The sequence below is a fragment of the Micropterus salmoides genome, unplaced genomic scaffold (assembly GCF_014851395.1).
Source record: "Micropterus salmoides isolate LMB-PRFRI ecotype aquatic unplaced genomic scaffold, ASM1485139v1 Ms_hic_scaffold_1, whole genome shotgun sequence".
Classification (NCBI taxonomy): Eukaryota; Metazoa; Chordata; class Actinopteri; order Centrarchiformes; family Centrarchidae; genus Micropterus; species Micropterus salmoides.
Genome location: NW_024040040.1, coordinates 46,990,965 through 47,016,655, shown reverse-complemented (window position 1 = coordinate 47,016,655; position 25,691 = coordinate 46,990,965). Strand labels below are relative to the sequence as shown.

General features: G+C 43.7%; 1 protein-coding gene across 1 annotated transcript in view; it reads right to left on the bottom strand.

Annotated features, from left to right (window-relative positions):
• Positions 1-1,822: 1,822 nt before the first annotated feature.
• The window catches only part of LOC119912428 (rho GTPase-activating protein 21-like), a 42,697-nt gene continuing 18,828 nt past the window's right edge, over positions 1,823-25,691 (bottom strand). The window contains 24 exon segments of the mRNA XM_038731630.1: positions 1,823-4,708; positions 6,020-6,051; positions 8,500-8,605; positions 8,824-8,865; positions 8,967-9,092; positions 9,176-9,265; positions 9,494-9,567; positions 9,686-9,764; positions 9,927-10,085; positions 10,368-10,456; positions 10,459-10,509; positions 10,635-10,718; positions 10,721-10,782; positions 10,924-10,988; positions 11,911-12,210; positions 12,390-12,509; positions 12,822-12,858; positions 13,069-13,171; positions 13,254-13,403; positions 18,447-20,454; positions 22,009-22,032; positions 24,109-24,163; positions 24,512-24,590; positions 25,440-25,532. Coding sequence (XP_038587558.1) covers positions 3,041-4,708; positions 6,020-6,051; positions 8,500-8,605; positions 8,824-8,865; positions 8,967-9,092; positions 9,176-9,265; positions 9,494-9,567; positions 9,686-9,764; positions 9,927-10,085; positions 10,368-10,456; positions 10,459-10,509; positions 10,635-10,718; positions 10,721-10,782; positions 10,924-10,988; positions 11,911-12,210; positions 12,390-12,509; positions 12,822-12,858; positions 13,069-13,171; positions 13,254-13,403; positions 18,447-20,454; positions 22,009-22,032; positions 24,109-24,163; positions 24,512-24,590; positions 25,440-25,532 — 5,696 coding nt within the window. The 3' untranslated portion in view covers positions 1,823-3,040.

Genomic DNA, 25,691 nt, shown 5'->3' with positions numbered 1-25,691 from the left:
TTCACATCTGGATTTGGGTATCCTCTGCCATTCCTCCTTGCAGATCCTCTCCAGTTCTGTCAGGTTGGATGGTAAACGTTGGTGGACAGCCATTTTCAGGTCTCTCCAGAGATGCTCAGTTGGGTTTAAGTCAGGGCTCTGGCTGGGCCATTCAAGAACAGCCACGGAGTTGTTGTGAAGCCACTCCTTCGTTATTTTAGCGGTGTGCTTAGGGTCATTGTCTTGTTGGAAGGTAAACCTTCGGCCCAGTCTGAGGTCCAGAGCACTCTGGAAAAGGTTTTCGTCCAGGATATCCCTGTACTTGGCCGCATTCATCTTTCCCTCGATTGCAACCAGTCGTCCTGTCCCTGCAGCTGAAAAACACCCCCACAGCATGATGCTGCCACCACCATGCTTCACTGTTGAGACTGTATTGGACAGGTGATGAGCAGTGCCTGGTTTTCTCCACACATACCGCTTAGAATTAAGGCCAAAAAGTTCTATCTTGGTCTCATCAGACCAGAGGATCTTATTTATCACCATCTTGGAGTCCTTCAGGTGTTTTTTAGCAAACTCCATGCGGCTTTCATGTGTCTTGCACTGAGGAGAGGCTTCCGTCGGGCCACTCTGCCATAAAGCCCCGACTGGTGGATTGCTGCAGTGATGGTTGACTTACTACAACTTTCTCCCATCTCCCGACTGCATCTCTGGAGCTCAGCCACAGTGACCTTTGGGTTCTTCTTTACCTCTCTCACCAAGGCTCTTCTCCCCCGATAGCTCAGTTTGGCCGGACGGCCAGCTCTAGGAAGGGTTCTGGTCGTCCCAAACGTCTTCCATTTGAGGATTATGGAGGCCACTGTGCTCTTAGGAACCTTAAGTGCAGCAGAAATTTTTTTGTAACCTTGGCCAGATCTGTGCCTTGCCACAATTCTGTCTCTGAGCTCTTCAGGCAGTTCCTTTGACCTCATGATTCTCATTTGCTCTGACATGCACTGTGAGCTGTAAGGTCTTATATAGACAGGTGTGTGGCTTTCCTAATCAAGTCCAATCAGTATAATCAAACACAGCTGGACTCAAATATAGGTGTAGAACCATCTCAGGGATGATCAGAAGAAACAGAAACAGCACCTGAGTTAAATATGAGTGTCACGGCAAAGGGTCTGAATACTTATGACCATGTGATATTTCAGTTTTTCTTTTTTAATAAATTTGCAAAAGTTTCTACATTTCTGTTTTTTTTTCGGTCAAGATGGGGTGCTGAGTGTACATTACTGAGAAATAAAATGAACCTTTTTGATTTTTGGAAAATGGCTGCAATTTAACAAAGAGTGAAAAATTTAAAGGGGTCTGAATAGTTTCCGTACCCACTGTATATATTACTAAGACACTACCTGGAATACTTAAATATTTAATGTCCCAATACCTTAAAAATGATCATAAATATGAATTGGATGGATTTAGTTTGTTTGTTTTTTTTGTCACAAAGTGCAATCCACTCCCATCCAGTACTCAAGTAGTAATGACAATGTGTACTATAATAAAAACTATACTTACTTTCTTATTATTCACATCAGCATGTCATGTCATACTCAACTTATAAAATTAAAGTAATACCGGGATGTTGAACTGCAGCCAGGTGGACTATTTCTAACATTTCAAGGTGATGAAATGGAGAAGTACCTCTGAATTACCCGTCAGCCACACACTGATTCCAATTATTATCATTTTATGTGCATATTTACTTTTCTATTACTGCAGTAAACTAAGCATCAGGCTACTTTCACTCAATCAATGAGACCCTTTGTCAGAAAAACACAAAGCATAAAAATAAATACTTTGGCAAAGATTAAGACTTCTTTTTATTCTTTACAAATGTTTCTAGGGTGAAAAACAATGACAGCAAACTGACACAAGGATCTAATAAAGATTATTTATTTCCAGTGTTTGTTGAGGGAGGGCATTGCACCCATGTGTTGCCATGTTCACCATTTCAGAAAACAATGTCTCATGCAGTTTTACAGATAAAGTTTGTTGGGGTTTTTTTCTCCCAGGTTTTAAGCGCCCATGCATTTTACTGCACTTGAAAAGATACAGAAAGGGGAGTAAAACTATAACGAAACATAGACACAGACATATGAAGTTGGACGCTCTGATGTCGCTGTGAAAGACCACAAAACAAACCTTCTCTGGAATGCCTGTGACGTTATTTTCTCCTAGAAACTGTCGGTAAAAACAAAAAACAAAGAGGCACTTTTTCTTTTTGAGATAAAAAGAATTCACACATATGTAAAAACTGACTTTTTGGGCTATAACTGGACAAAGTTTTTGGAAATAAAAACTACTGTACCAAGCATTACATACTCTAGTATCAGCATTTCATTACTGTTTGTTTTTATTTTATTATTCAGTCTTTAATAAAACTATAATAAATCCTCCGGTCCTTTGAGCTAATATCTGGCTGTTGTGAGTGTACTGTGAAAACACAAACTTCCCACAGCACCCAGCTCAGAAAGCAGCTCTCAGTTACATCCACATACTTCAAGTACAGGCAAAAAAAAAAAAAAAGAAAAGAAAAAACACATACATGTTGTTTTGAAAATGACAACATTGTCACAACCAACTAGTGTTAGTCCAAAGAGAGTAATACATTCTTCATACCGCTTATAATAGGAAGAACTGATCCATGATTCCTTGAAAAAAGGCTTCCTCCTGCATTCTTCAGTCTGTTTATGTCCTATTAACACCACACATCATCTGCAAAGTCACATTCTTGCGTTTGTATGTTTCCATCTTGCAGGAGGAAGTCAAGAGTTTTTTTTTTCCACGTCTGTTCCAGTATGGCCAACAAGTCAGTGGAAATTACACACATCATCTCTTCAGCATTATTCCAGTAACAATCACATGAGCCTATACACAGTATGTACAGTAGATACATAAAGTACACTATGTAGAAAAATATTGTGCAGTAACCTTCGCTAAAATACCCACATTCATACTTTAACGCATTCATACTCTGTTTCTAATCCTCTCAGACACACCGGACAAGACCACGCCTGCCGTTTCACAGATACTGGTAGAACCGTGAGCGGACAACTTGTGCTCCAGACAGTTTGTGTGGGTGAGCGTCAGCACCGAGGCTGCCTTTGTTTTTGCCTTGCAGCCCGCTACCGTTAAGCTGCTCCCCTGCTAGCGGCTGTGCGCCCGGGGACGCAGAAGGAGGAGGTCTTTCAGGAGCTACGTCCTGGGCGTCTGGGTGATCATCCTCAGGGACGGCTTTGGGCGCAACCTCACCGCTCGAATCAGAGCCTCTGCACCGCTCGCGAGCGATCCAGTCCCGGATGGAGAAGTCCTGAGAGGAACATCTGGGCTTGAGGCGGTCCAGAGCTGACAGTTCGGCCGCCTGGTCCACCCCGCCCTGCTCCCTCCAGTCGTTGATGACCGCCAGCTCGGCGAAGTCTCTCTGCCCGCCCATGGTGTGCCTCCGGCGGATGTTTTTCTTTTTCCCGCGAGCGTCCGGAGTTCGGCTCTTGTCGGTGAACATGTCATCAGCGGATGTGCGTAACCTGAATTTGAGCCGCTCGGTGATCTTAAGGTGCCAGGCTGGTTCGGAACGCTCCGACTCGCTTCGTGAGGACGAGCTGAGGCTGCTTGTAGACCGCCCTTTTTTCATCACCTCCAGGACTCGAGAGAGACGGGTGGATGAGTCCGCTCTTCCCTCGCTACGCTCCCCACTCCCAGCTACGCCCTCCACTGATGATTCGCTGTCTGTTTTCTGTCTCAGGGACCACCTCCTGGAGAGGGTGTCGCACTCAATCATCCTGTGTGACGCGAAAAGGCGCCGCGCTTCCAGTTTTGGCGTGGTGATCCCCTCAGCTCCTCCACCTCCTCTTGGTTCAGTCTTTTCCAGACTCTGCTCTGGGCAGGGTGTAGACTGGCTGCTGCCTCCGCCTGGGGCAAAAACCGGGAAGTCGCTCTCACTGTCTGTCTCCATGGGTCGTCCCTCGCTAATGAGCTCACTGCGTTCGTCATCTGCCTCCTCGCCGCCCTGCAGCTCTGGACTGAGCGCGCTGGATTCAGCTCCAGTCAAGAATGTGATGGAAGAAGTTGTGGAGTAGTCTGAGGTGATGGAGCTCACCTCTGCGCCGGCAGACGCCCCTAGACCTGCTCCCAGTCCAACACATGCTCCTGCAGTAAGATCAGCGGGCGCTCCTGCAGTCCACTTTTTCGGTCTTGAACGTGGCACCGACGCCCCAGAGCTCATGGTCCCGAGGTCTGAGGTGTTTTCATCAAGCAGGGACGGCGGATCCGACAAGGAGGATTTCGCCTGAGGAGCTGTTTGGTAGATTTTTGGGGAGGGGGAAGGTGAGTGGTGTCTGGGTGGAGTCTTCTCCTTCAGGAATAAGGAGTTTCTATGCTCTCTCTTGGCTTTAGGTGTGAGCTCCACGGTTCTCCCGTTCTCTTTCCTCTCCTCTGCTCGTACTGGTTGCTTTGCGTTGGGTTTTGTGTTGAGGCTAGGGCGAGTCTCGCTCTGTACCTCAGTCTGCAGGCCGTGGTGGTTCGGCTTCTGGCCAGGGATCTCCTTTTTGGGGAACACAGCGTCCAGTTCATCATCTGAGCTGCTAGGCTGCGGCTTCTCCTTTGACTTCTTTCTTTTGCGGCTGGCTGCAGCAAAGATTGAGGAGACCAGGAGGTCTCGACTGCACTGGTCCTTCCCTGAGCCCCAGGAACCCTGCAGACAGCGACAGAGACAGGGAGAAAGAGAAGAGAAGAGAAGGCGGAAACCAAAATGAGTATTTCTGATGCTTAAAAACACAAGGATGGACCCCTGCCTGGAAACTTAAACATGTACTCCACCTGCTCCCATGAAGCGCCACAAAACGAGGGAAGTGGACAGAGAGAGGAACATTAACAGGCGTCGTTAACAGGGAGCAAATTGTTCTTTTCATGCCAGGTTTAAACCAGAAGCAGGAGAAGCAGTAGCATGAACTGAAGCATCCCCGCACAAGCCTGAACTCTGGCATGACTGAGCTGAAGAAAAGCAGCCACATAACAGCAGCGCGGTGATGAAAAGCACCTGCTTTTTGCTGATGACACAATCTGATTTTGTTTTATCTCATAAGAAGCAACTGCTTTATCCCTGAGCTTCTCAGCAGCCACAAGTATTATCTTCAGTGTGTCATGCAGCTTTATGAAAAGAGGCTGTGGCTCACTTGATGTGCTTATTTAGGCCTCGTGGTATCTACCCATGCAGATAGTTTAGATTTCCTGGTTTCGAGATATTCATCTCTGAAATTTCTGCTTCCACCCTGACACTATGAATGTGTTCTCCCACCACTGTTAAATGACAGAAACAGCATCCAGGTCACTCGGGGTGATCCACAGAGCAGGGTGTCATTGGGACTATTTCTTCAGTAGAAAGTAGTTCCGATGAAAACTGTTCATTTGGGAGGTCTGTGAGGTTACCGAGAGTAAATATCCAATAACGGCCTGGTGAACAACAGCATTATGATATAGAGTAAACGCAACAAACTAAAATGGTTAAAATACCATGTTTTTCATTGTGTCCTGAGTCATTTCATGCCACGAGTTTTAGCAGCAATCATATTGTGAGAATTTGTTCCTCAGTTTCTGACTCTTTGGACGATTTAGGACAAGTGACGAGCAAAGATTTTACCATGACTGTGTCATTTTGGGCTATCCAGATGTTAAAAGGGACATTTTTTGAAAGTGATGATGCTGCTGATTTACTTAAAATTACTTTTTCAAATGCTGCATGCACCAAAAATGAACTTCTATTCAATTGTATTAAGGTGGATGCAGAAAAGCGAGATATCTATATAAGCATGGCACCTGTAACCAAAACCTAGATACCACAAGGGTTAAGTGAACAACTCTTTAAGTGTAAGCTGCGATAAGTTTATTTGATGCTGATCTTGACCAGAGGCGGAGGTGCTTTTTCCTGCTCGTCACCTACCTCCTGTCATCCTACACTACACCAGCGGCCTGAGACTGTTAACACTGGGCAATCTCGCACACTCACCTTTGATCTAGCGGAGTCACTAGTCGGTGAATCTGTGGGTAAAAGCGAGAAGAGAGGGACACGTTAGATGATTTCACCACGCAGACGGTCAAATGTAAGAAGTGCAACATGGTAAAGTGAATCAGGGAGAACAAAAAGGAGAAGAGAAACATGTCGGTGAGAATGATTACGTGGAGAGTGAAAACTTAGAACAGACACGACTGATGATAAGGGAGCACAGACATGAGCAGACAACAGGCCATGCTTCACACGGGGACAGACGAGCTCTATGTTACACTCGGGTCCTCATCTAGCTGGCATGTGACGTTCTTCCCCAACACATCACATCAGTAACCCAAACACAGGATGGATAGCTAACCTTCCCTTTCTTAGTCATACCGAGTGCAACGTAAGCAACAAACACAACAAGTACATTTAACAGAGAGGCAGTTAATGTATCATGCAACACAAGGAATGGCGACTGATTTGTGAAGTTAAAAGGGAAGTCCAGGTATGCAGGTGTGAACACTATCATGACATTAACTGATAAAAAACATCTGAAACCACAAATATAAATTGTTGGATTTGTTGGTCCTATTGTCATAGGATTGTTTTAAAATGTTCAATCTAGATTTTAAGTTTCTCTATAACCGTATAATCTTTTTTTTTTTCTTGTAACAAAACAAGCCACAGATGTCAAATATTAAATGTGGTTGAAACTAGCGGTTCCCAACATTTGTGGCTTAAACCATCGTCATGTCCTGTGGAAACTATCTATCTAGCTATCTACAAAATGGAAACAAGTAAAAATTCAGCTTTGTGACAATGCATTTTTTGCATCTCCCAAGGGGTTTTAAAAAGATATCTTTAGGTTAGGAGCAGTAACTCAACACTAAAGGCTCCAGTTTAATTGAAAAAATAACATTTGGATGGTTTCATCAAAGAGTGACTTCAGTATTTTACAAGAAACAAAAAGTTTTTGTTTTGTTTCTCATTTCCTGGCCCAGTTATTTTGCCACAACCCCTTTGAGTCATCTTGTGACAACCAAGTTGTGAACCACTAGTCTAAACACAAGCAGCCTTACAAGAACTTACAAGAACTGACAAAATGTTTCATGTAGGTCAGGAACTATCTGATCAAAGATGTAATCAAGATACTCAACCATTACTCAGCGTTACGGACACAATTTTATTATCCAACCTCACAGATAAGACTTAAATTCTTGATTTCAACTATGCTTTTTCGCTGATGTGACAAAGCAACGTGAGGCGACAACAGTGAGTCGGCGATGACACAGACGGCTATGGAGGGAACCATAAAACAAAAAGAGAAGTGACAGGGGGGTCACAGAGGGGCTAGCTATATGAAAAGAGAGGACACTACATGAGAAAGAGAGTGTCAGCAAGGAAAACCTATAATCAGTCCTCACCTGCTCTATAATCACATCTACTTATGTCATCCTTCGTTTCTAGCTAAAATTTGTTTTTGTTTGTTTGTGTGACATAGCCAAGCCCCCCTATACACCCCTTACAGTACAGATGATGCCACAATATGCAAGTGCACACTGACTGGTGACGTAGAAACCATACCATGCTATCTCTCCTTTTGGCAAGCTTGCGAGACAGTGAGGAGAGACAGCGGAGAGCCTTTCAGACAGTAGCACCGGCCTGTGTTAGGTATACTCTATAGACACTGCACAGTACCGTGTAGCCGCTTCGCTTCCCCTTTTCCTCACGGTGGCTTCGTTTTAAAGCTTATTTTCTCTCTTTGGCATTTCTTGCGCTCAAAAGAACTGCGGGTTCCTGCAGACTAGGCAGCTACACTGGGGGCAACAATCCTCCTTCTTCCTACAGTTCCAGCTGTCCATCACGGACATTATAGAGTCCATCAGTGTCATCATGGTGTGATAGACTCCTCCCACTTGGCCTGTGTCAAGATCAGTATGTGTGAATGCTGGGAAAGCCTTTAGGACACCCGACAGAGCCTCACTAGAGACAGAGGAATCAGAGGTCGCCTTTCACTGTAAAAACATCTATTTCTGACGTGGGAAAGAACATGCCTTATTAGTGCAACAGTAGGCAGGATAAGGGGGCGGGGGGGCACAGCCCAGGTGTGTATTAAGGGGCAGAGGGATGTTTAAAAAAGGAAAAGGACATCTGAATCTATTAAGTGTTTAAAATACTAACAAAACAACCAGGAGGGGAGATAAATCTCTTGAAGCAAATTAAGAAGCGTAACAATTTATTGCATCCTTTTAACTTTCAGCGATGCAAATAAATTGCCCACTGAAACCGGCACAGGCATTTGGACTCATGGTTTGCCATAGACACTTCTATCTAGTGGCAACAGCCAAAGAAGCAAAGGGGAAGCTTGACCCAGGGAAGAAGCAGCGTTATCATCAACATTTGTTACTACACCGGTCCCTCTTTGACCACAGCAGAGAAAGGATAGAGAAAGGTTAACCCACCAAAGAGTTGGCCTGCCAAAGGCAGCGTGTTACCTGATACTTCACCCTGCGATGTGCCTGTACGGCCGATGTTGGTGAGCAGGTGGTCGATGTTGGGGACGGGCTGGGACTCCACCGCACTCTCCTCCTGGGACATAGTCTGAGAGGAGCAAACGTAACACAGTTAGGACCCGGTTCACAAAGATGTTGTAGAGAAATTTGCCAATCCCCCATTGTGTTTTGTATATTTATGCATCTGAATGAATTTTTCCTTTTTGTGACTAATTAAGTATTTTGAATTTAAAGGAATTGGATACTTAAAGTCAACACTAAAAGAAAGACAGAGCTAGGAGAAAATAATGGCAGGTTGGTACCCACCACTGGATCGCAGTTTCCCTCTTCAGTGAAAAACCAGTCATACTACAGGAAAGAAAAACACATTCAAATTTAAGTTGTTTTTTATATGTGAAATTGTGATTTCTTAAAATAGCTTAAATAGCAGTTGAAGATCTGATGCTCACATTTTGAATGAGGGCCTCCACTATCCTGTACTGGTCTGGCATGTGTGTCACCATATGGGTCATGTTGTCCTCGGTGGTGCGCACCAGAGTGGGACCAAACACGATGGCCAGGTTCCTCGGTTCCATCTAACGAACAAGAAAGCCAGTTTTAGTTGTACATTTGCAAATCTTTCATCAAAACTAACTAAAGACATTTGTAAGTTACACACCTTATTCTTCTCTGAGTTTTCAGCTACAGTTTTGAGATGAGCCGAGAGGAACTTGAGGGTCTCGTAATGATGATCTGGCAACTCACGAAGCTGTAAGTAAATAGGAAACATAACAGGTGGGGACAGAATTACAATTATTAACAGTTTTTTGATGCATTTTATGAGAACGTTATAAGGTTACAGCGCTTCAGTACAAGTTGGGAACAGGTTGCAAAAACAAGTAAATGAATAAACAATTTAAATAATAAAAATAATATATACCAAAAACAGAACAATATATTACTAAAAAAGGATGAAATTATTGTCAAATCAACTCACCAGCCTCTTGAGCACTTTGAGTCTCTCCACTGGGTCCTCTGTTCTGTTGGCCTCTATAAAATCTGCGTACCTATCTGGAGGTAGCAATGAAAAATTAGGATGGAGGTGAAACACAGTTATTGCTTTACAGGATTGTAGTTCTCATTTACAGCCACTAGATGACATGCACAATCTTTTGAAAAATCAACCTACCATTGGTGAACAACGGCTCTGGAAGTTTCCGGAAGAAGGACTTGAGTAAACTGCTGATCACATTCAGGTCCCTCCATTTCTGTAGAGCATGAGATTAGGGTATGAAAAATATTTATTCAACTTGCACGATGATGAAGAATATGTCACATCCACCATCGAGGTGCTGTAGCTCTGACTAACGCAACGTGAGACTCCAAGGAGAGTTTAATTAAAGCAACCATCGATCGATAGTGACACTCACATCATCCTGGATATCAATATCATTCATGCCCTTGTTATTGAGCTCCTCCTGCATGTTGGAGATCGCAGCATTGTTTCCTGGGACTCTGTAGATGCCCGTGTACTCCAAGCCCCTCTCTTCTACCAGATTACAACAGACCTCTACAATCAGAGGCACGAACTAGAACACAGAGAAATGCAGAAAATATTTAGCTTGCTGGACAAACAGTACGCCGTTACCACGAGGAGGAAAGGTGTAGCCAACATATTTAACAAATCTCACTTTAGTAAAAATGTATAAAAGGAAACAGTAACATACATTAAAACCCTGAAATGTCTAATACATATGCAAAAAGTTATTAAGAAGAAAGACAATGATTTTACAAGCGATTAGGATTTTCAAATTTTCCCTCCGCAAATGTATCCATTATTTTTGGTGTTTTTGTTACAAATCACTACAGACCTTGTTGTTCTGTGCAGGGGGACAGTCGTCCAGCCTCACTCCAAAGGTGACTCCAGGAGATGGCTTTTTCTCGAAAGGTTTCCTCATCAGCCCGGGATGCCCTTCCTCCATGTCCCTTTATCTTTGGGAGGGCTGGTGTCATCTGCACGCACATGGCAACGTACAGTACAACGAGAACGCACAGGAATAAGACATTTACATGTTTTTTCCCTTGCAAAATACATTAAAAACAAAGAAAGTATTATATCTAATTGTTTCTTTTCCTACCTTTGTGCATGTTCTTCCTTTCCGGCTCAGCTTTGGGTGAGTGTGGACTTGTCGCTTTGGTCTCTCCTTTACCTCCCAGCAGCGTTGTCTGATGCTTAAGGACTGGCGTGAGGGTCTGGGCGACGGCTCAGTCTTGCTGCCTGTTGGGCTGCATAAATAAAGATTATTATTATTATTATAAGTCAAGAATGTAAAACACAAAATGAGCTTTCCAATCAGAGCTAACTATCCAGCACTGTGTGAGATGGTCATCCACCTACTCCTTTCCGCCCCGCCCCTTTGTCTTTACCTCATCAAGGTGTTGTACTCTTTGATCTTCCTGCTGATGAGGTCATGGCTGGTGAAAGCAGAGTTCTAAAAGGAAATAGGAAAGTGGAGCAGAGCAGAACGGAAAGAGGACACAATAGGTGAAGGATAAGGCATCAGGCGTAATTGTTCCTCCATCCTCTTTGCCATTTATAGGCCATAAGCATCTCTATATAACCTGCTGCTATCAGGTGACAGGTAAGACCTTTGGACAGTGTGGTGTGCTTAAATTTCTAATGGGGGGAGACTCGCCTATTTTAAGACACAGTGGAATAAGCATTTAGCAGGAAATATCCAAAATCTGTTCTCATTAGAAGCTTGATAATGTGAATGTCACCGGGAAGACCTACAGCAGTGATCAAAACCTATACCTGATGAAAATACTGGGCCTCTAAATCACTTATTTTTCTGCTCAGTTTGTGGGCAACTTTCATTCACAATTCACACAACGGAGCTTCAGGTCCTGCTGTTCGGAAATCAGCAGATGATCACAAATTTAGCAGTGTAAAGAGTGTTATTAGGAACGTGAAACCAATAGACGCTTACACTTCTTTAAAGTGTGACATGCGAGGAGGCACAGGGAATGAGACAGTCATTTTAGGACAATTGTGCAGTAGGCGACGTCACACAGTCAGGTGTTATATATATATATATATGTTCACCTGGATAGCACCCTGCATAAAGACCCTGAGGCAACGACCCTTTTGACAATTACTGACCTGTATGAGCTGCCATGCTAAAGTATGCCGATAAAAGTAACTTGTCAAACAATGACAGGGATATTTATTTTATTGTTGTTATTTATGATGTTGGCATATTTAAATTATATTAATATTCAAACTCATTCAGATTAGATGCAGCAGGTCCTGACCCCTCTTAAATCTTATTACTAGCACTCTTGTAGATGCCACCAAGGAATGAATGTGTTTGCACGAGTGGTTCTTCCAGAGTGCTGATGTATAATTCTCACCTCCTCATCCAGGTTGCTGTTCTCCTGTATGACTCTGATCCAGGCCAGCATGTCCTCCCTGTCCTCAGCCTGGAACAGGTACTCACAGTCGGACGTGGTCAGCCGCAGCACGTTCTTACGCTTTGTGTCGCTGTATGAGATGTCAATCAGGCAGGCCTTGATGCTGATTGGCAGGGGCTCGTCCACTGCTTGGCAGTTGGCGTGAGCCTGCCCTTCCTTTTTGTCTTTATATAGGCAGAGGTAGTGGCCTCTCAACACAGCGTACATTTGTTTCCATGGACGCATACCCCCTCCGACTCGCTGCAGAAATAGGTCATGAGAAAGAGACGAGTTTTACAAAGCGAAATAAAGGGACTTAAAATGTAATCATCATAAAAGGTCATAAAACCAAGTAATTCAGTAGGTCCATAAAGATGTGCGCTCTGCTTTCTGTGTCATTGTGTGAGACATATTATGTGATGGCTACAGATAGCTCGCACCTTGCTCTTGTCTGTGTTAAGCTGCTTGAAGTGCAGCAAACCCTCCTTGGTGGCGTCACAGAAGACGTCCGACGAAGAATCCCTCCTGGACCCTGAATCTTCGGACGACCTGTCCACAGCCTGCAGCGGAATAGAAAATAACACATAGCCTCAAAGACTGAAGTGTTTTGTTTATGGATGGATGGATGGATATAGAGAAACAGAGGAATACATAGAAATAGACATTTTAATCAATTATTTACAACAAAAAAAAAAAAACTGATGTTGCTTTTGCAGCCGTCCCTGTTTTACATTTTTAGTTTTATCTACTGGGTGTGAACTAATGCGCTGATAAACCTTCAAGCAGGAAATGCAGATAAACCTGTCATGTGGCAGGCGAGCACAGCTGGCACTAAACAAACTTTGATAAAAAAAAATGAGGATTGCACTCACCTTCCTAAGACTTTTCAGACCAGGTATCAAGGACCTCCTAAATAGGACAGAAAACAATTTTGGTTGAAAGTATTCTGAAATGAGCAAAAGCAAGAGAAGCTTGAGGATCATACAGTGCGTGAAATTTTTGTATTGATATTCATCATCTGAAAAAGAGATAATAAGGGGTATTGTTTGCTTATATTTTAAATTCTCCCAATCAATCCTTTATTCCCGTTTGTGAAGACACTATTTTGGTATAACTTACCCTCTACTTTCTTCCCGGTAGTTATCCAGGCCTTCATCATACGACTTGGACCGCTCTGTTTTAGTACCAGAATCTGACTCAATAATTGTGAGACGGAGAGAATCTATTAAGAGAGGGTTAAACAATTATCTGTAGCTGTTCATAACCTGTTAGTTCATTCATCTGCTGCTTTGACGTGAACATACCTTGATCATGTGACAGCTGGCGTCGAATGAGGGGGGATGGAGAAGTGGGGCTGGGTGGGACGGAGGTGATGATGATGGGCGCTCCAGATATCACAGCAGAGGCAGAGACGTGTGCGCTGTCCTGTTCAACACTGGGACTGGATGGTTCATCTGAGGACAGACACAGAGGAAGTTTGTTACAGTGCAAGAAAACACTGAGCATTTTAGCTTAGAGCTGCAGCATGCCTGTCAAGCATGAGGAAGTGGTGTGCACGGGGCGAGTAAAAGTGATAATGTTACTCTAGTGGCATCTAGTGGTGAGGGTTGCAAATTCCAACCAACCGCCCAGCCCACAGTCACCCCTCCCTTTGCAAGCGCGTATGAGAAGCTACGGTGGCCAACACACTACTGCTACTTCTTCTTCGTAAGTATTCAACGTAGTGACGAAATGCGCTCTGTAGAGCAGTTCGTCTGTTTTGGGCTACTGTGGAAACATGGCGGCAGAACGTGGCGACTTTCATGTTAGGGGACCAGAGGTGTATGTTGATTGAAATGGCTCATTCTGAAGTAATAAACCATAATGGTTCATTATGTAAATCTTTATACACCACTGAAAACATACCTGTGTGTATTATATTTCATTTCTGTCAGTAGATCCTCAGAAATACTACACACTGGGCCTTTGATGAGTTGAAGGGCAGTGTCTTTTTTTATAATATAACCTTTTGAAAAACACAAGTGCAAAAGTGTGGGGAACGGATTTAACAGTGTGATTTACTGAGAATCGTGCGTTTAACATCACTACTTACAGTAGTAACCGACCACTGAAACATCACCTTGTAGCTAACCTTGCTAGCTACATTTGTTATGTGAAAAAAAAAAGCATTCACGCCTGCAACATCAACTATATGGCGACGTTTGCGGTACAGCAACCCCGGAAACCCCAGCCAGCCCTTTCTCTAGTAACACTAACTTTAAAAGTGGAAATATACTAGGTTGCTGTTTGCTAACTCACACCAGTTGGCTGGTGCCAATTTGGCCTCTTATTACATTACATTAAGCTGACGCTTTTATCAAAGCGACTTACAATTGCTACACTTCAGAGGTCGCACGCCTCTGTAGCAACGATCGATTAAGTGTCTTGCTCAGGGACACATTGGCGGATGGGTCAGAGTGGGAATCAAACCCGGGTCTCTCACACCAAAGGGATGAGTCTTATCCACTGCGCCATCACTGTATGTAAGCTAAGAAGCCAAACAGGGTTTATTAGAATGAAATAAGTACAATTTGAAGTAAATCTCTAATAATATTAGGACTAACTCTCCACAGGTATGATCACATTTCGGTATACATATATTCGCTCGGTCTCCCAAGCACTTGAACACAAGTGTAATGTGACTGTAATTAACACTAGAATAATGCAGTTTGTTTATTTCCATGTATTTCTAACAACATGAATCATTAGTTGGTGAGGATTCAGATTTTTTTTGCCTGGACCGTGTCAGCCACAGACAGCATTTTAACTAACTCACTGAGCTATTTTACTACAAACTTTCAAGTGGTACGGTTGTTATCGCAACTAAAAGTTTGACAGACGTGGCAACACAAACTAAGGAGCGGAGAGCTAGGAAACGGTCAACTACTATTAAATGGGATGATGACTAGGATTACGTCAAATTTTAAATGAAATCATCCAAAAACAAAGTCTAACTACTAACTTATCTATGCCGACTCAACCTGAATAAATATTTCAGCAGACAGCAATAAAATGCTGTGATAAGGGCACATGGAGCTAAAGCAAAGTGATGCAGACAGAGACGCAGTCAGCCAGCAGTGTTTCTGCTCTGATAAACTGGTACACACCTTCCCTTTTAAATACACATGTACAGGTAGTCAGATAACATTACATCATCACAGACGAGGGCGTGTCATAACATCTGATATGCAATATCAGCATGATGGCAAGCCCTAAAAACAAATTAAGAGAAGCGTACAATGAATTATATCTGCGGTGAAGCAGTGGGGAAGCATGTAGGTACCTAATGTAGCACAAACAACGTTAAGTGTTTAACAATTTTGCTTTTGCTCTACTTTATTTGAGGGTTTATATATTTAGTGTTAAAACACTGCACTTCTTACTTGTCGCCGTGTGATGTGACACCTTTGTTGAAATGTTGTTTCAAAGTGTTATAAATACAACTCTTATTTAACTTAATAAAAACCCCAGTGCCTTCACACTGCCGTCAAAAGGAGCTAAAAAAAGATCTAAATTATTAAATTCCTCCACGTGATGTGAAACATTCAATGGCACAACTTAATAAGAAACATATGATCTGTTCACTGCTTGTGCTGTGTACAGATTACTGCTGTGAAACCTCAAAGACATCTCCCATGACACTGCAAACCTCATTTCTGCCAAACAAGGCTGATTCATTTAATCACTTGTTTGTATACCTCCAATCCCGTTTCTGGGAACTCAGCGGCAGTCTGTGACGTCTGACACGTCTGACACGTACAATTACAATTTATTTTTCAGTTGGAGACATCAAGACTGACTTAGCTTTTAACGGAAGATGCAGATCCATCCACATTTTTTGGCTGAAATATAGATGAAAAGATCAAAACCACTCATATCTAAGTCTGAAGCTACAGTCAGGAGATGGTAGGCATAGCTTAGCATAAAATAAACGGAAAATAAGGGAAGAAGCTAGCTTGTCTCAGTCCCAAGGTAGCAAAACCCAACCTATCTGTCAGACTATTTCTTAGATGAGCGCAGTAACTTTCTGTTTTTGTTGCTCTGATTAAACAAACAAGATACAACAGGTTAATAAGGGAGCTTTAGAGGTCTTGGTATGTGGACTTTTTTACCTTCTGACTGAGTCAGGCTAGCTGTTTCCACCTGTGAACCAGTCTTTACGCTAAGCTAAGACAACCGACTGCTGGCTATAGCGTCATATTATGTGTACAGACATGAGAGTGATATCAATTGTATTTCCCTAAATGCTGAACTATTCCTCTAAGGCCTATAAATCTTCAACCATTTTATGAGATCAACGTGACAAAGAGACAGCTTTAATGTTTTCCCTTCAAAGCACATAACTCATGTTTAACACAGGACACTGGGAAGTGCTAAGATCTTAATCTAATGAGCGAGAGTGGAGGTGTGTTTGTATATGCAGAGGCAAATCGGGCCTGAAGAGGATATGATTAACCCCCGCAGTTTCTGGGACATGACAAAACACAAGAGCTGCTCTCACTGGTTGGTGATGAAGACACAACTGAGGATGCAAGGACGAGTTCAATCTTGTCAGGCTTTGGTAGCCGATATGTTGGCAGAGATAGCCTCTTCAAGCCGTATTAAACAACTTCACTTTAAACACCACAATGAGTAAGTATAGAGCTCAGTTCCAATTGGGTGCATCCGCTTTGTTATGAATGAGGTTTCTGAGAAAAAACAGCCAAAAAAAGCCCATTATGAACATGAGGGTACGTGACATTCTGCATGTCCTTCAGCAGTACCAACTGCGTTCTTTTCCCAGTACAAAATGTTTGCCAGACACCTGATGTACAGCAGTGGTTCCACTTATTGTTTGGAACTGTACTATGAAATCTAATTGAAGCAGATTGCTGCAGGGGCGCTCTTATTTCTCTGTTATGTCACAGTCCATTTGGATGACGTTCCGAGGTTTCTCTTGCTGTACAACACTGGGGGAAATATGAGACTTTGGTGTATGAGTTGTAGAGCAGCTCTCTGTATGTGTGTGTGTACCCAGTGAGTGATTGTTTCTGTGCTGCCCTACTCGGCTGCCAAAGGGTGGTTTGAATACGTCATGGTTTCCTGCAGTACAGTGTCACGCTGTCACATAATCACTCACCTGACTCTGTCATCAGGAGTTCAAAAAGCCACAAGGAACCAATTTATTTTGGCATTTATATAACTACATAACATGTTCTGCTGTGACAGTAAATTGAGTAATGTACAGTTTCATTTAAATTACACTGCTTTCATGACCTGGGACAAGTGGTTTCACTGGCAACATACTCAATTACACAGGTTATTTTTTATTCAATCCAACACTTTTCAAACAAGCAACAAAGTTCTCAGGGTATTTCCTGAGGGAGATAACCTTCCCATTACCTCTGATGATCCACACAACATATTCACGGTGACTTTTGGACACAATAGATTTCCATGTAGTATGATAAGTAGGGCAACAATGAACAGGCTTAAACTTGATTACTGATGCGTTTTTGTGATTGAATCCTCCCTGCAGCCGAAGGAAGCTTCGGGCTGCTTTTTTGTACCTTGGTTCCCATTGAAAGTATCCACAAAACAGGAAGATATTGTAAGTGCAAACACATTTATGTACCCGCATAGCTAATATTGGGCAGAAATACCAACCAAGTGTAGATTTTGAGTTAGGAAAATAATGAGTACAGCATACACAGACACACCCTCCTCTCTTCTGAGAATGCTAGATGTATTAGAGCATGTAAAACCTCAGATCGAATTTCACAATGGAAATACCATCCAGCATATGTAAAATAATGGCCACTTGTAATGTATATCTGCTGTATAAGTATAAGATAAGAGCTGTGTCATTTTAGTTTTTCCATACATGTGCCAATACGATACCCACATTTCTTTACAGATACCAACACAACACTTTCCCCTCCTTAAATTGAGGAATATAAATATGTTTTATTCAAAGCCGTTTTTTTTTTTTTTTTCACGAAATTAGCCAATTTTTTTTTTTTTTGCATCAGTATTGTATTGTTGTAGTAGCACAAGCAGCTCTACAGGGACTTCCCTCAAATAAAATCCAGTATAAAATTTCCTGCATTGCATCTGCTGATTTCCTGACTCAAACAAGGAAATGTCAGATCAATACGTAAACAAGATTAAAATCCGGCCAAGGACTTGATGCCAACTTTTGGTACTAAAAAAACGCTGGCCGATACTCAAAAATTATTTGAGATTTGAAGCCCAGCCCTAACTGTATATGTCAGAACGTCAAATGTATTATGCTTTCAGCTGAACTTCCATTAAAAGAAAAACAAAAACCTCAAGAGTCTGCCATGCTTTCATGCCTAAACATACTTTTTCACTCACACAAACACATGCTGTGTCGCCCCCCCCACAGGACTACTCCGTCACTGCTGTTGCTATAGAAACGGGAAGAGTTTAATAGGAACACATGAGTGTAGTCTTACCTATGAAGGGGATTGAATCCAGTGAGTCATCCAAGTTGTTGGAGCCAGACTTTTGTCGTGTGTCTCCAAGCCTCCTTAGATGCATCTCCCTGCAGCTGTCATTAGACATCCAACACATAGCTCCATCTGCAGAGCCGGCCTTCACCAATGGTGGTGACCTATGAGTCACTCCGCCCTGTTTGTCATTAACAGCTAGTACATAGGAGGGAGGGCGAATGTGAGGAGGACCAGAGTTTTTATCCCTTCTTAGGACAACCACTGTTGCATCCGGTCCTTCTACACCCTCTGCAAGATCGCCATTAGTCCGTACGTGGGCATTTGTGGAACTGGAGGTTTCTCTGACTTTTGGCTTTTGGGTCACAGCTCCATTAGTGGTGGAGGAACCAGAAGAAGAGGCAACAACTGCACTTTGTAGTTGTCTCTGCATGGGCAGTTTAGAGGAGGTACCAGAGCAAGAGGAGGACCTGGCTGCCAACCACGCTTCTGACCTGCTCTCCATTTTCAGACTGTCAGCCCTGCCTCTCAGCTGCAGGTGCAGAGGGGAGGAGTAGCCCAGGTGGTTGCCCAGGATGTTAGCTCTTTGATCTTTAAGAGGGTCTGTGGTTTTAGTGGAGGATAAGGCAGGTGAATGGTCTGAGATGGAGTTTTTGACAGGCAGACGAGATGGTCTCATAATGAGGCCGTCTGTCCTTGATGGTAGTACAGAATCCGTCGTACCTTTAGTAAACACAGGAGCAACTAAAGGCAAGTTAGATAATCCACTTCCTCGCCCTTCTTCCTCCTGTCCAGTGAGACTCCTGTTCAGATGAGGTAAAGCTCTCAGGGCTGCTCCCTGCCTGCTAGCTCTAAATTCCTCTCCACGGCAAAGCAGTAGCCTGTCCTCCAACCCTGCCCCATCTCCAAAGACAGCCCCACCTGGTTCTCCAGGCTGCTGCCCCAGGTAGTCACAAGACCGTGCCCTAGGTTTGGTGACTCCTGTGGGGGTGGAGAAAGGCAGAGCATTCTCAGAAGCACTCCGAGGCCAATTCTTGATTGGCATTGTCCTCTCTGTTCCACCTCCAAGCCGCTCTTGGGAGGCGCTACGTAATGGAGTCACTGTAGTGACCCGCCGACTTGCATCCACCCCGCGGTCATTGGAGGTGCTTCTCTGTCTGATCTGGGAGCCCAGTGCCCCACTGGTGTTAGAAGGAGGAGGTGTACGTTGCTGGGCATAGGCGGAGCTGGAATTGGCAGCGGCACGCAAGCTGTCCAAGCGCTCCTGGATGGTGCGGCAGCCATATGTGTGCAGCCTCTTGGCGTCAATATAGTCCTTATAGGTGGTGTAGTTTTTCCAGTCAATGTTCTGGTGTGGAGAGGTGGAGGGGGCTGTGGGAGAGGGTGAGTAGTGGTTTGCGTTGGGTGAGATGGCAGTGGAGAGCGTGTCTGGTGAGGCAGGGGTGAGAGGGGCTCGTATAGGTGGATTTAATATGTCAGGATAGATGGGGCTGGGCCGAGAACTTGAGGAAGGGGAATAGACTGGGGTTTCTGTGGCATGGGAAGAGGGGTACTGCAATTGCGCACCCCCAGGTACTGAGGGAATAAGGGGTCTGGGTCTAGCTGTGCCAGACTCTGCTGAAGGACTGTACCGGTTTTCTTCTGTCCTGTGGCTGGGTCCAGCCCGAGCCACCCGAGACCCCTTGTCAACTGGATCAGGAGGCATGGCCACAGTCCTCACATTCTCATTATAGACACACACCACTGTCTGAGACTTTGACGTCTGTTGGGGTGGAGGAGATGGCGGAACAGGGATTTCCACCCGGTAGCTCTTTTCTGTGGCCCCCCCTCGTCTTCCTGGTCCCTGAGCCGGTCCTCGGGGGGTCTCGCTGATTGTGGCCGGCTCTGATGTCTGGGCCATGCCCGCAGCCTTAACTTCTATCCGAGGGTAGCATATGGGAGGGGGCTCAGGGATGTTCTGGGCATTTCCGCTGTACGCCTCATTCCCTTTGAGGTATGCATCCTGGGAATACGCCTGCAAAAGATTACAGGACATTATGTCACTTTGGTTGCTGAGAGGTTGGAGCGCTGAAATAGATCACATTAAACCCCAGAAGAAAATCACACCCAACCTGAGAGAGGATACATTTACTTTCCTAAAAGACAACTGCCAAACAGGGAGTGCTGTAGACTCTGTTTGTGAAACTACAGCTGAACTTGGTGCAACCTCTTCTATCACTAGACGATGAATTTACTGCCACATCTCACCTATGACTTCATCTTCTGCCACATCTCACCTATGACTTCATCTTCCTCTGACATCACAGCTTAAGTGTCAATCTTTAATTTCTAAAATACCTCAACTGCACCACGGCAATGTGGTTGCTCAGATTTTGAAGGTAGAGAAAGAGTGGTAATTCACTAGTGCCATTTATTGACAGATTGAGTGTTTGTGTGAGCTGATGAGATTATCAACAAGACAAACGCTGTTACAGCATTTCCTCAGACAAATGTAAGTGACAGATAGACAACTGGATCCAGCCTGTCTAAGACAATAAAGCAACAGCATGCTAAACGTGGACAACAGCGCTCCAGTTCTATTTCTCCAAATTAAACACAACAATCACTCTGTTAACAGTTTCTCAGTCTTTTCCTAGGAGACTGCAAACAAATGTTACAGTATGCCATGATACAAATTAACTGGCCAGAGAAGAAACAGATGTGGAAGATTGGGAAAAAGGGATAGCTAAAAAGGCAAATAAGCAGAAAGAGAAGGCTGGAAAAAGTCCAGAATAAACCCGAGGGGCCAGGGGTGAGGATTAAGCTGGCTGGGGCTTACCTACCTTTGGTACCGGAGAGTGTGCCCTGAGGCATGATGAGAAAGTGAACGGGGGGCGCCTCTGTCTACCTTTGGCAGCTATTGCTACTTCTGTCAGCATGGCTCCACAAATCTACTGTGACTGTAGCAACTACGGTACTTTCCTTGATTAGGACTTGAAGAAAAACACTTAGATTTAGCTAGTTATAAGCCTGCGCACTCTCCGGTGAATTATCACCACAAACGGCTTCAGAGAAAACTCCTCGTTGCATGGTGAACATGCTATCTTTCCTCATCCTTTCAGCGCACAAGCTCTTGAGAAAATGAAATGGGGAGAGTTGTGGTGCTGGACTTTAATCGATAGCACTCTACCTGAGGTGTCAGGTTACAACTGCCCTAACAGCGGCAGCAGTAAGTCTCCTCCCTTTAGATCTGTCACACAGTCAAATAGAAAGAAATTTCCTGAATAGGGAAAGTACAGTGCTAAATGTCTGACATATGCACTCAAGAGCATTAGTTTTTCTAGAGCACACACATCTCCCTCAGCATGCTATCCAGGAAAATACAAACAGATTACCTGCATTTACTAAACCACAGTACACACAGAGTGTACATACAAAGGAGAGGAAGTATATTTGAGTTTTTAGGGGTTTGCCAGCTTCTGTATACGCAAATACTAGGTTTTAAAGGTGGTGAAACATTTCATAGGAGCTGTGAGTCATCAGGAAAGAGAACTTGCAGGAAAGAGATTAGTGTAGTTTCCCTTCTTACCAGAGCAGTGATATCCCTGGAAAACTGCAGTCCACAGATTAGAGAAGTGCAAGCAGAGATAAAAAAGGGAATAAAGAGAAGTAAACAGGTGAGCATAAAGAATTGAGAGGTACAATGCCAATGATGGAGGTGAGACAGGCAACTTTCTGACTTCAGCACAGGCTAAAAATACATTCCTCTGTGGGAAGGCTGTGCAGAGGCCTCAAAGTCGTAGTGGAAGAATAAGAAAGAAGAAAAATAGCAGTGAACCTCAGCAGTGTTGGTGTCCTTCTCAGACCTGAATATCCTCTGAGGTGCTGTTCATCCCCATTGCTTCCTCTTCTTACCCCACAAAACAGCGGCGAACACAAAATAACATTGGCGAATGTATTCCGCTGGCTTTCTCTCTCTCAGCATACTCAGCATTTCTTTCCTTTGCTCTGTCAGTCTCACCTGCTCACTGTGGTACCTCCCCTCCCCCCCTCTGGCTTCTCAAGCATCTCAGTGGCACTTTGACTACAAATAATCTCTGCTAGCCTCTTTCTGCCTCTCTGACAGCCTTTCACTCATCTGTTAAGATGCTGCTCTTTCGTATGTGTTCATTTCTGGGCGTGCGTAGCAGCATGCTTGCATGATCTGCACTGGCTTCCTCCCTCACTCGCCTCTGTAAACAGTGAGCTGAAAAGAGTCATCTGACTGCAGCTGCACTCCCTCTGGTAGAGAGTGGGCTCAATGTCTCCCAAAACAGAACAACAGACAAACATGAACACATTTAAAAACAGACATAGATGCATCTACAGACACCACCATGTAACATAATAGACAACTGGTGTGTTTCCCAGTATGCATTTCCTTTGAGAGCAGCAGCACTGAAACTGTCAAAAATCTTTATTTCTTCTTGTATAAACAGAATAAAAAAGGCCACTTAGAGCATTGTTTAGGATCTGTATTGACATTGTAAAGCAATGTAATAGATTAAATAATGAGAAAAAATATACATATACAAAGAGAAGCATTTGACTGTTAACTCACATCTTGTATGCTACTATCCTCAACTTTACTTTGTTACAGAGATTCATGGCTCATTATGCAGTTTAAACCCATAAATTATGTCTAATGGTAGCCAGATTTTGAAGAACTGTAAATAAAACAACAATCCCTAGTTGGAACATCAAACAATGTATTTAACTTTTGTTTTCCTCAATGGGGAGAAACCTAATTGCTTCATTTGAATCCCGCAGTCTTGTGAGTGCTCAGACTCATTCCAATATGCCAAAAGCAAGTTTCTGTGGCTTTTGGTGAACTGCGGCCAAGCGAACAAACTATGTGTGGAATTTAGCACGGTGGGATCTGACTCAGTTTCCTGCTCCAAGAGAAAATTTCCCAAAGAGAGGTGAATAACATGTTGTGTGACGTGGCCAGGTGCTCGTTTATTCTCTGTGGGGCTCTGAACCCTAACTGACGGCGTGGGCTAGCTGTTTGCATTAATGAGCTCATCAGCGTGATGGGTGGTGTTGAGCTGTGGCAAGAGGTGTACCTCGGCTGCTCATGCTACTGTTTTTTTCTCATGGTGGGTATTGCTTCATCGAAAGTGTTCTGGGCTACGCTTGAAGGAACAGTTTCGCATCGCTTTCTTGATAAAAGTGAGAAGACAAGATGAACGTAATAAATGTGCATGTCCATGCATTAAATACTGGGGTCAGGGCACGTTTGTCTTAGCATAAAGTTTGGAAACATGCGATAAACAGCTAATCTGGCTTTGTAAAAGTTCAAAAACACACTTGCCAATAATGTAAAGGTCGACTAATAAACAAGTTTGTTTAACCTGTAAACAGAAATGTAAAAGTGATTTTTGGTTTTAGGGGTTGTTACATGCTGGAACTATTTCTTGGTTGAGTGCAGTGATTATATGGAGCAAGTCTTGTCATCGCAGTGAGGTTGCCAGGTTTGCAAACATTTTTCCTGTACACAGACAAAAACCTGCAGCACAGAAGAATTCAGCGAATATCTCCTCATAGCGGTCTGATCACAGATCTTTTATGCACGGTTTGTAACTGAATAAACAACAAAAAAAGAGCATTTCTGAGCACATGCAATATTTACTGATGAATGAATGCTTACCAGCTGCAAAATGTCCTCATCTTTTGGCATCACGCAAAGTTCCAGTGAGGCATCGCTGCGTGAACCAAGTGTGGGGTGGATCAGAGAGAGTGAATATTGAGAGAAAGAAAGAGAGAGACTTTTATAGCACAGGGCTCAAACTGTAGAAAGCCATGGCACATCTCAAGAGAACACATTTTACTTGTAAAGTCTAACCTTTATAGTTGACGTGTGTATGAATGTTACATGCATGCTTGCCAGCGATAAGGAAATTATTCTCTCTGGAAAACAATAGCTCTATGTAGTGGAGTGTTGAAGGGATTAGACAGAAACTCAGGCATCAGAGTCTGAGTCAGCCCTGCTCTTTCGCATTTTTCCCTTAAAATGAACCCTAAAAGTTGACGTGGGATGATGGTGATCTTACCTGTTCTGGATCAAAGCGATAACTTGCGAGTAGGTCTTCCCAATGATGCTCTCTCCATTCACCTTCACTATCCTGTCCCCTGGACAGAATTAGAGAATACCTTACAAGGCTGCTGTTTGCTGCTATCAGCAACATGACAAATAAACTTCTCACTTCATCGTTTCTACCCTCAGAAAAATGATCTGGAAAAACAGTCGATATAGTTATTTACCAAGCAAACCACTCTGGAGTAGCTCCTTCCAGCACAAACACACATCTGCGTTTGGATCAAAAGGAGAATACCAATACATGTTTATTTGAAGGACCCCATGTGAGGAGCCATCTCCATTCAAGTTTTCTGAAGATGGCCATCTTACAGGAAGAGAGGCGAGGTGAGTTTAGGAGAGAAACTCTGTAATTGTGGGAAAACACTGCACTCCCCTGTCCCCGGAGAGCAGAGCGAACAGATAAAAGCAGACAGTTTAGAGGGCTTGTCCAGGCCACTTAACATTTCCTGTAACACAGAGTGCTAACCTGGCGATAATGCTGACAGTACAGAGAGCAGAGCTTCAGCTGTCATCCCCATTTCATGGAAACTCGAAGGAGCTAATTCGCTTTACCACCAGAAGGGAGTTTGTTTAAGTGTTTTTATCCTTGCTGCTTAAAATTAGAAATGAGTCAAGGAAGAGAAAGTGGGAGAAAGAATTAAGGGAAGGTTGAAATAACAGTGTGCATATTACACTTTGTTCAACCTCCCACAAAGGAGCCATCTGTTATTTTGTAACTTGTATCTGTTTTGCCTGGCGGGGTTGCAAGGAAGTGGAATTACCTACAATACAGACGTGAAGAAACCTCTGCACCGAACGGAGCTCTGAGGTCAGATGTGAGGCAGAGTAAATCATAAGATCAGTCAATTTATCAGAAGTGTGTGTGAGTTGTGTGTGTGTACCTGTACAGAGTCCAGCTCCGTGGGCGGGGCCTCCCTCCTTCACTTGCTTGACGAAAATGGTGTCCATTGGCTCCAGACGGTTTCGCTGTCTCCCTGGCAACGAGAGAGAGAGAGAGAGAGAGAGAGAGAGAGAGGTCACACAGCGAGGAAGAGCAGCAGCTGAATCAGAACTAGGCCACACTGCACTGGAAGTGGAAATTCAACTGCAGCAACATTGTGGCATCAGAGCACGTGTTTTTCCATTTGTGTTAT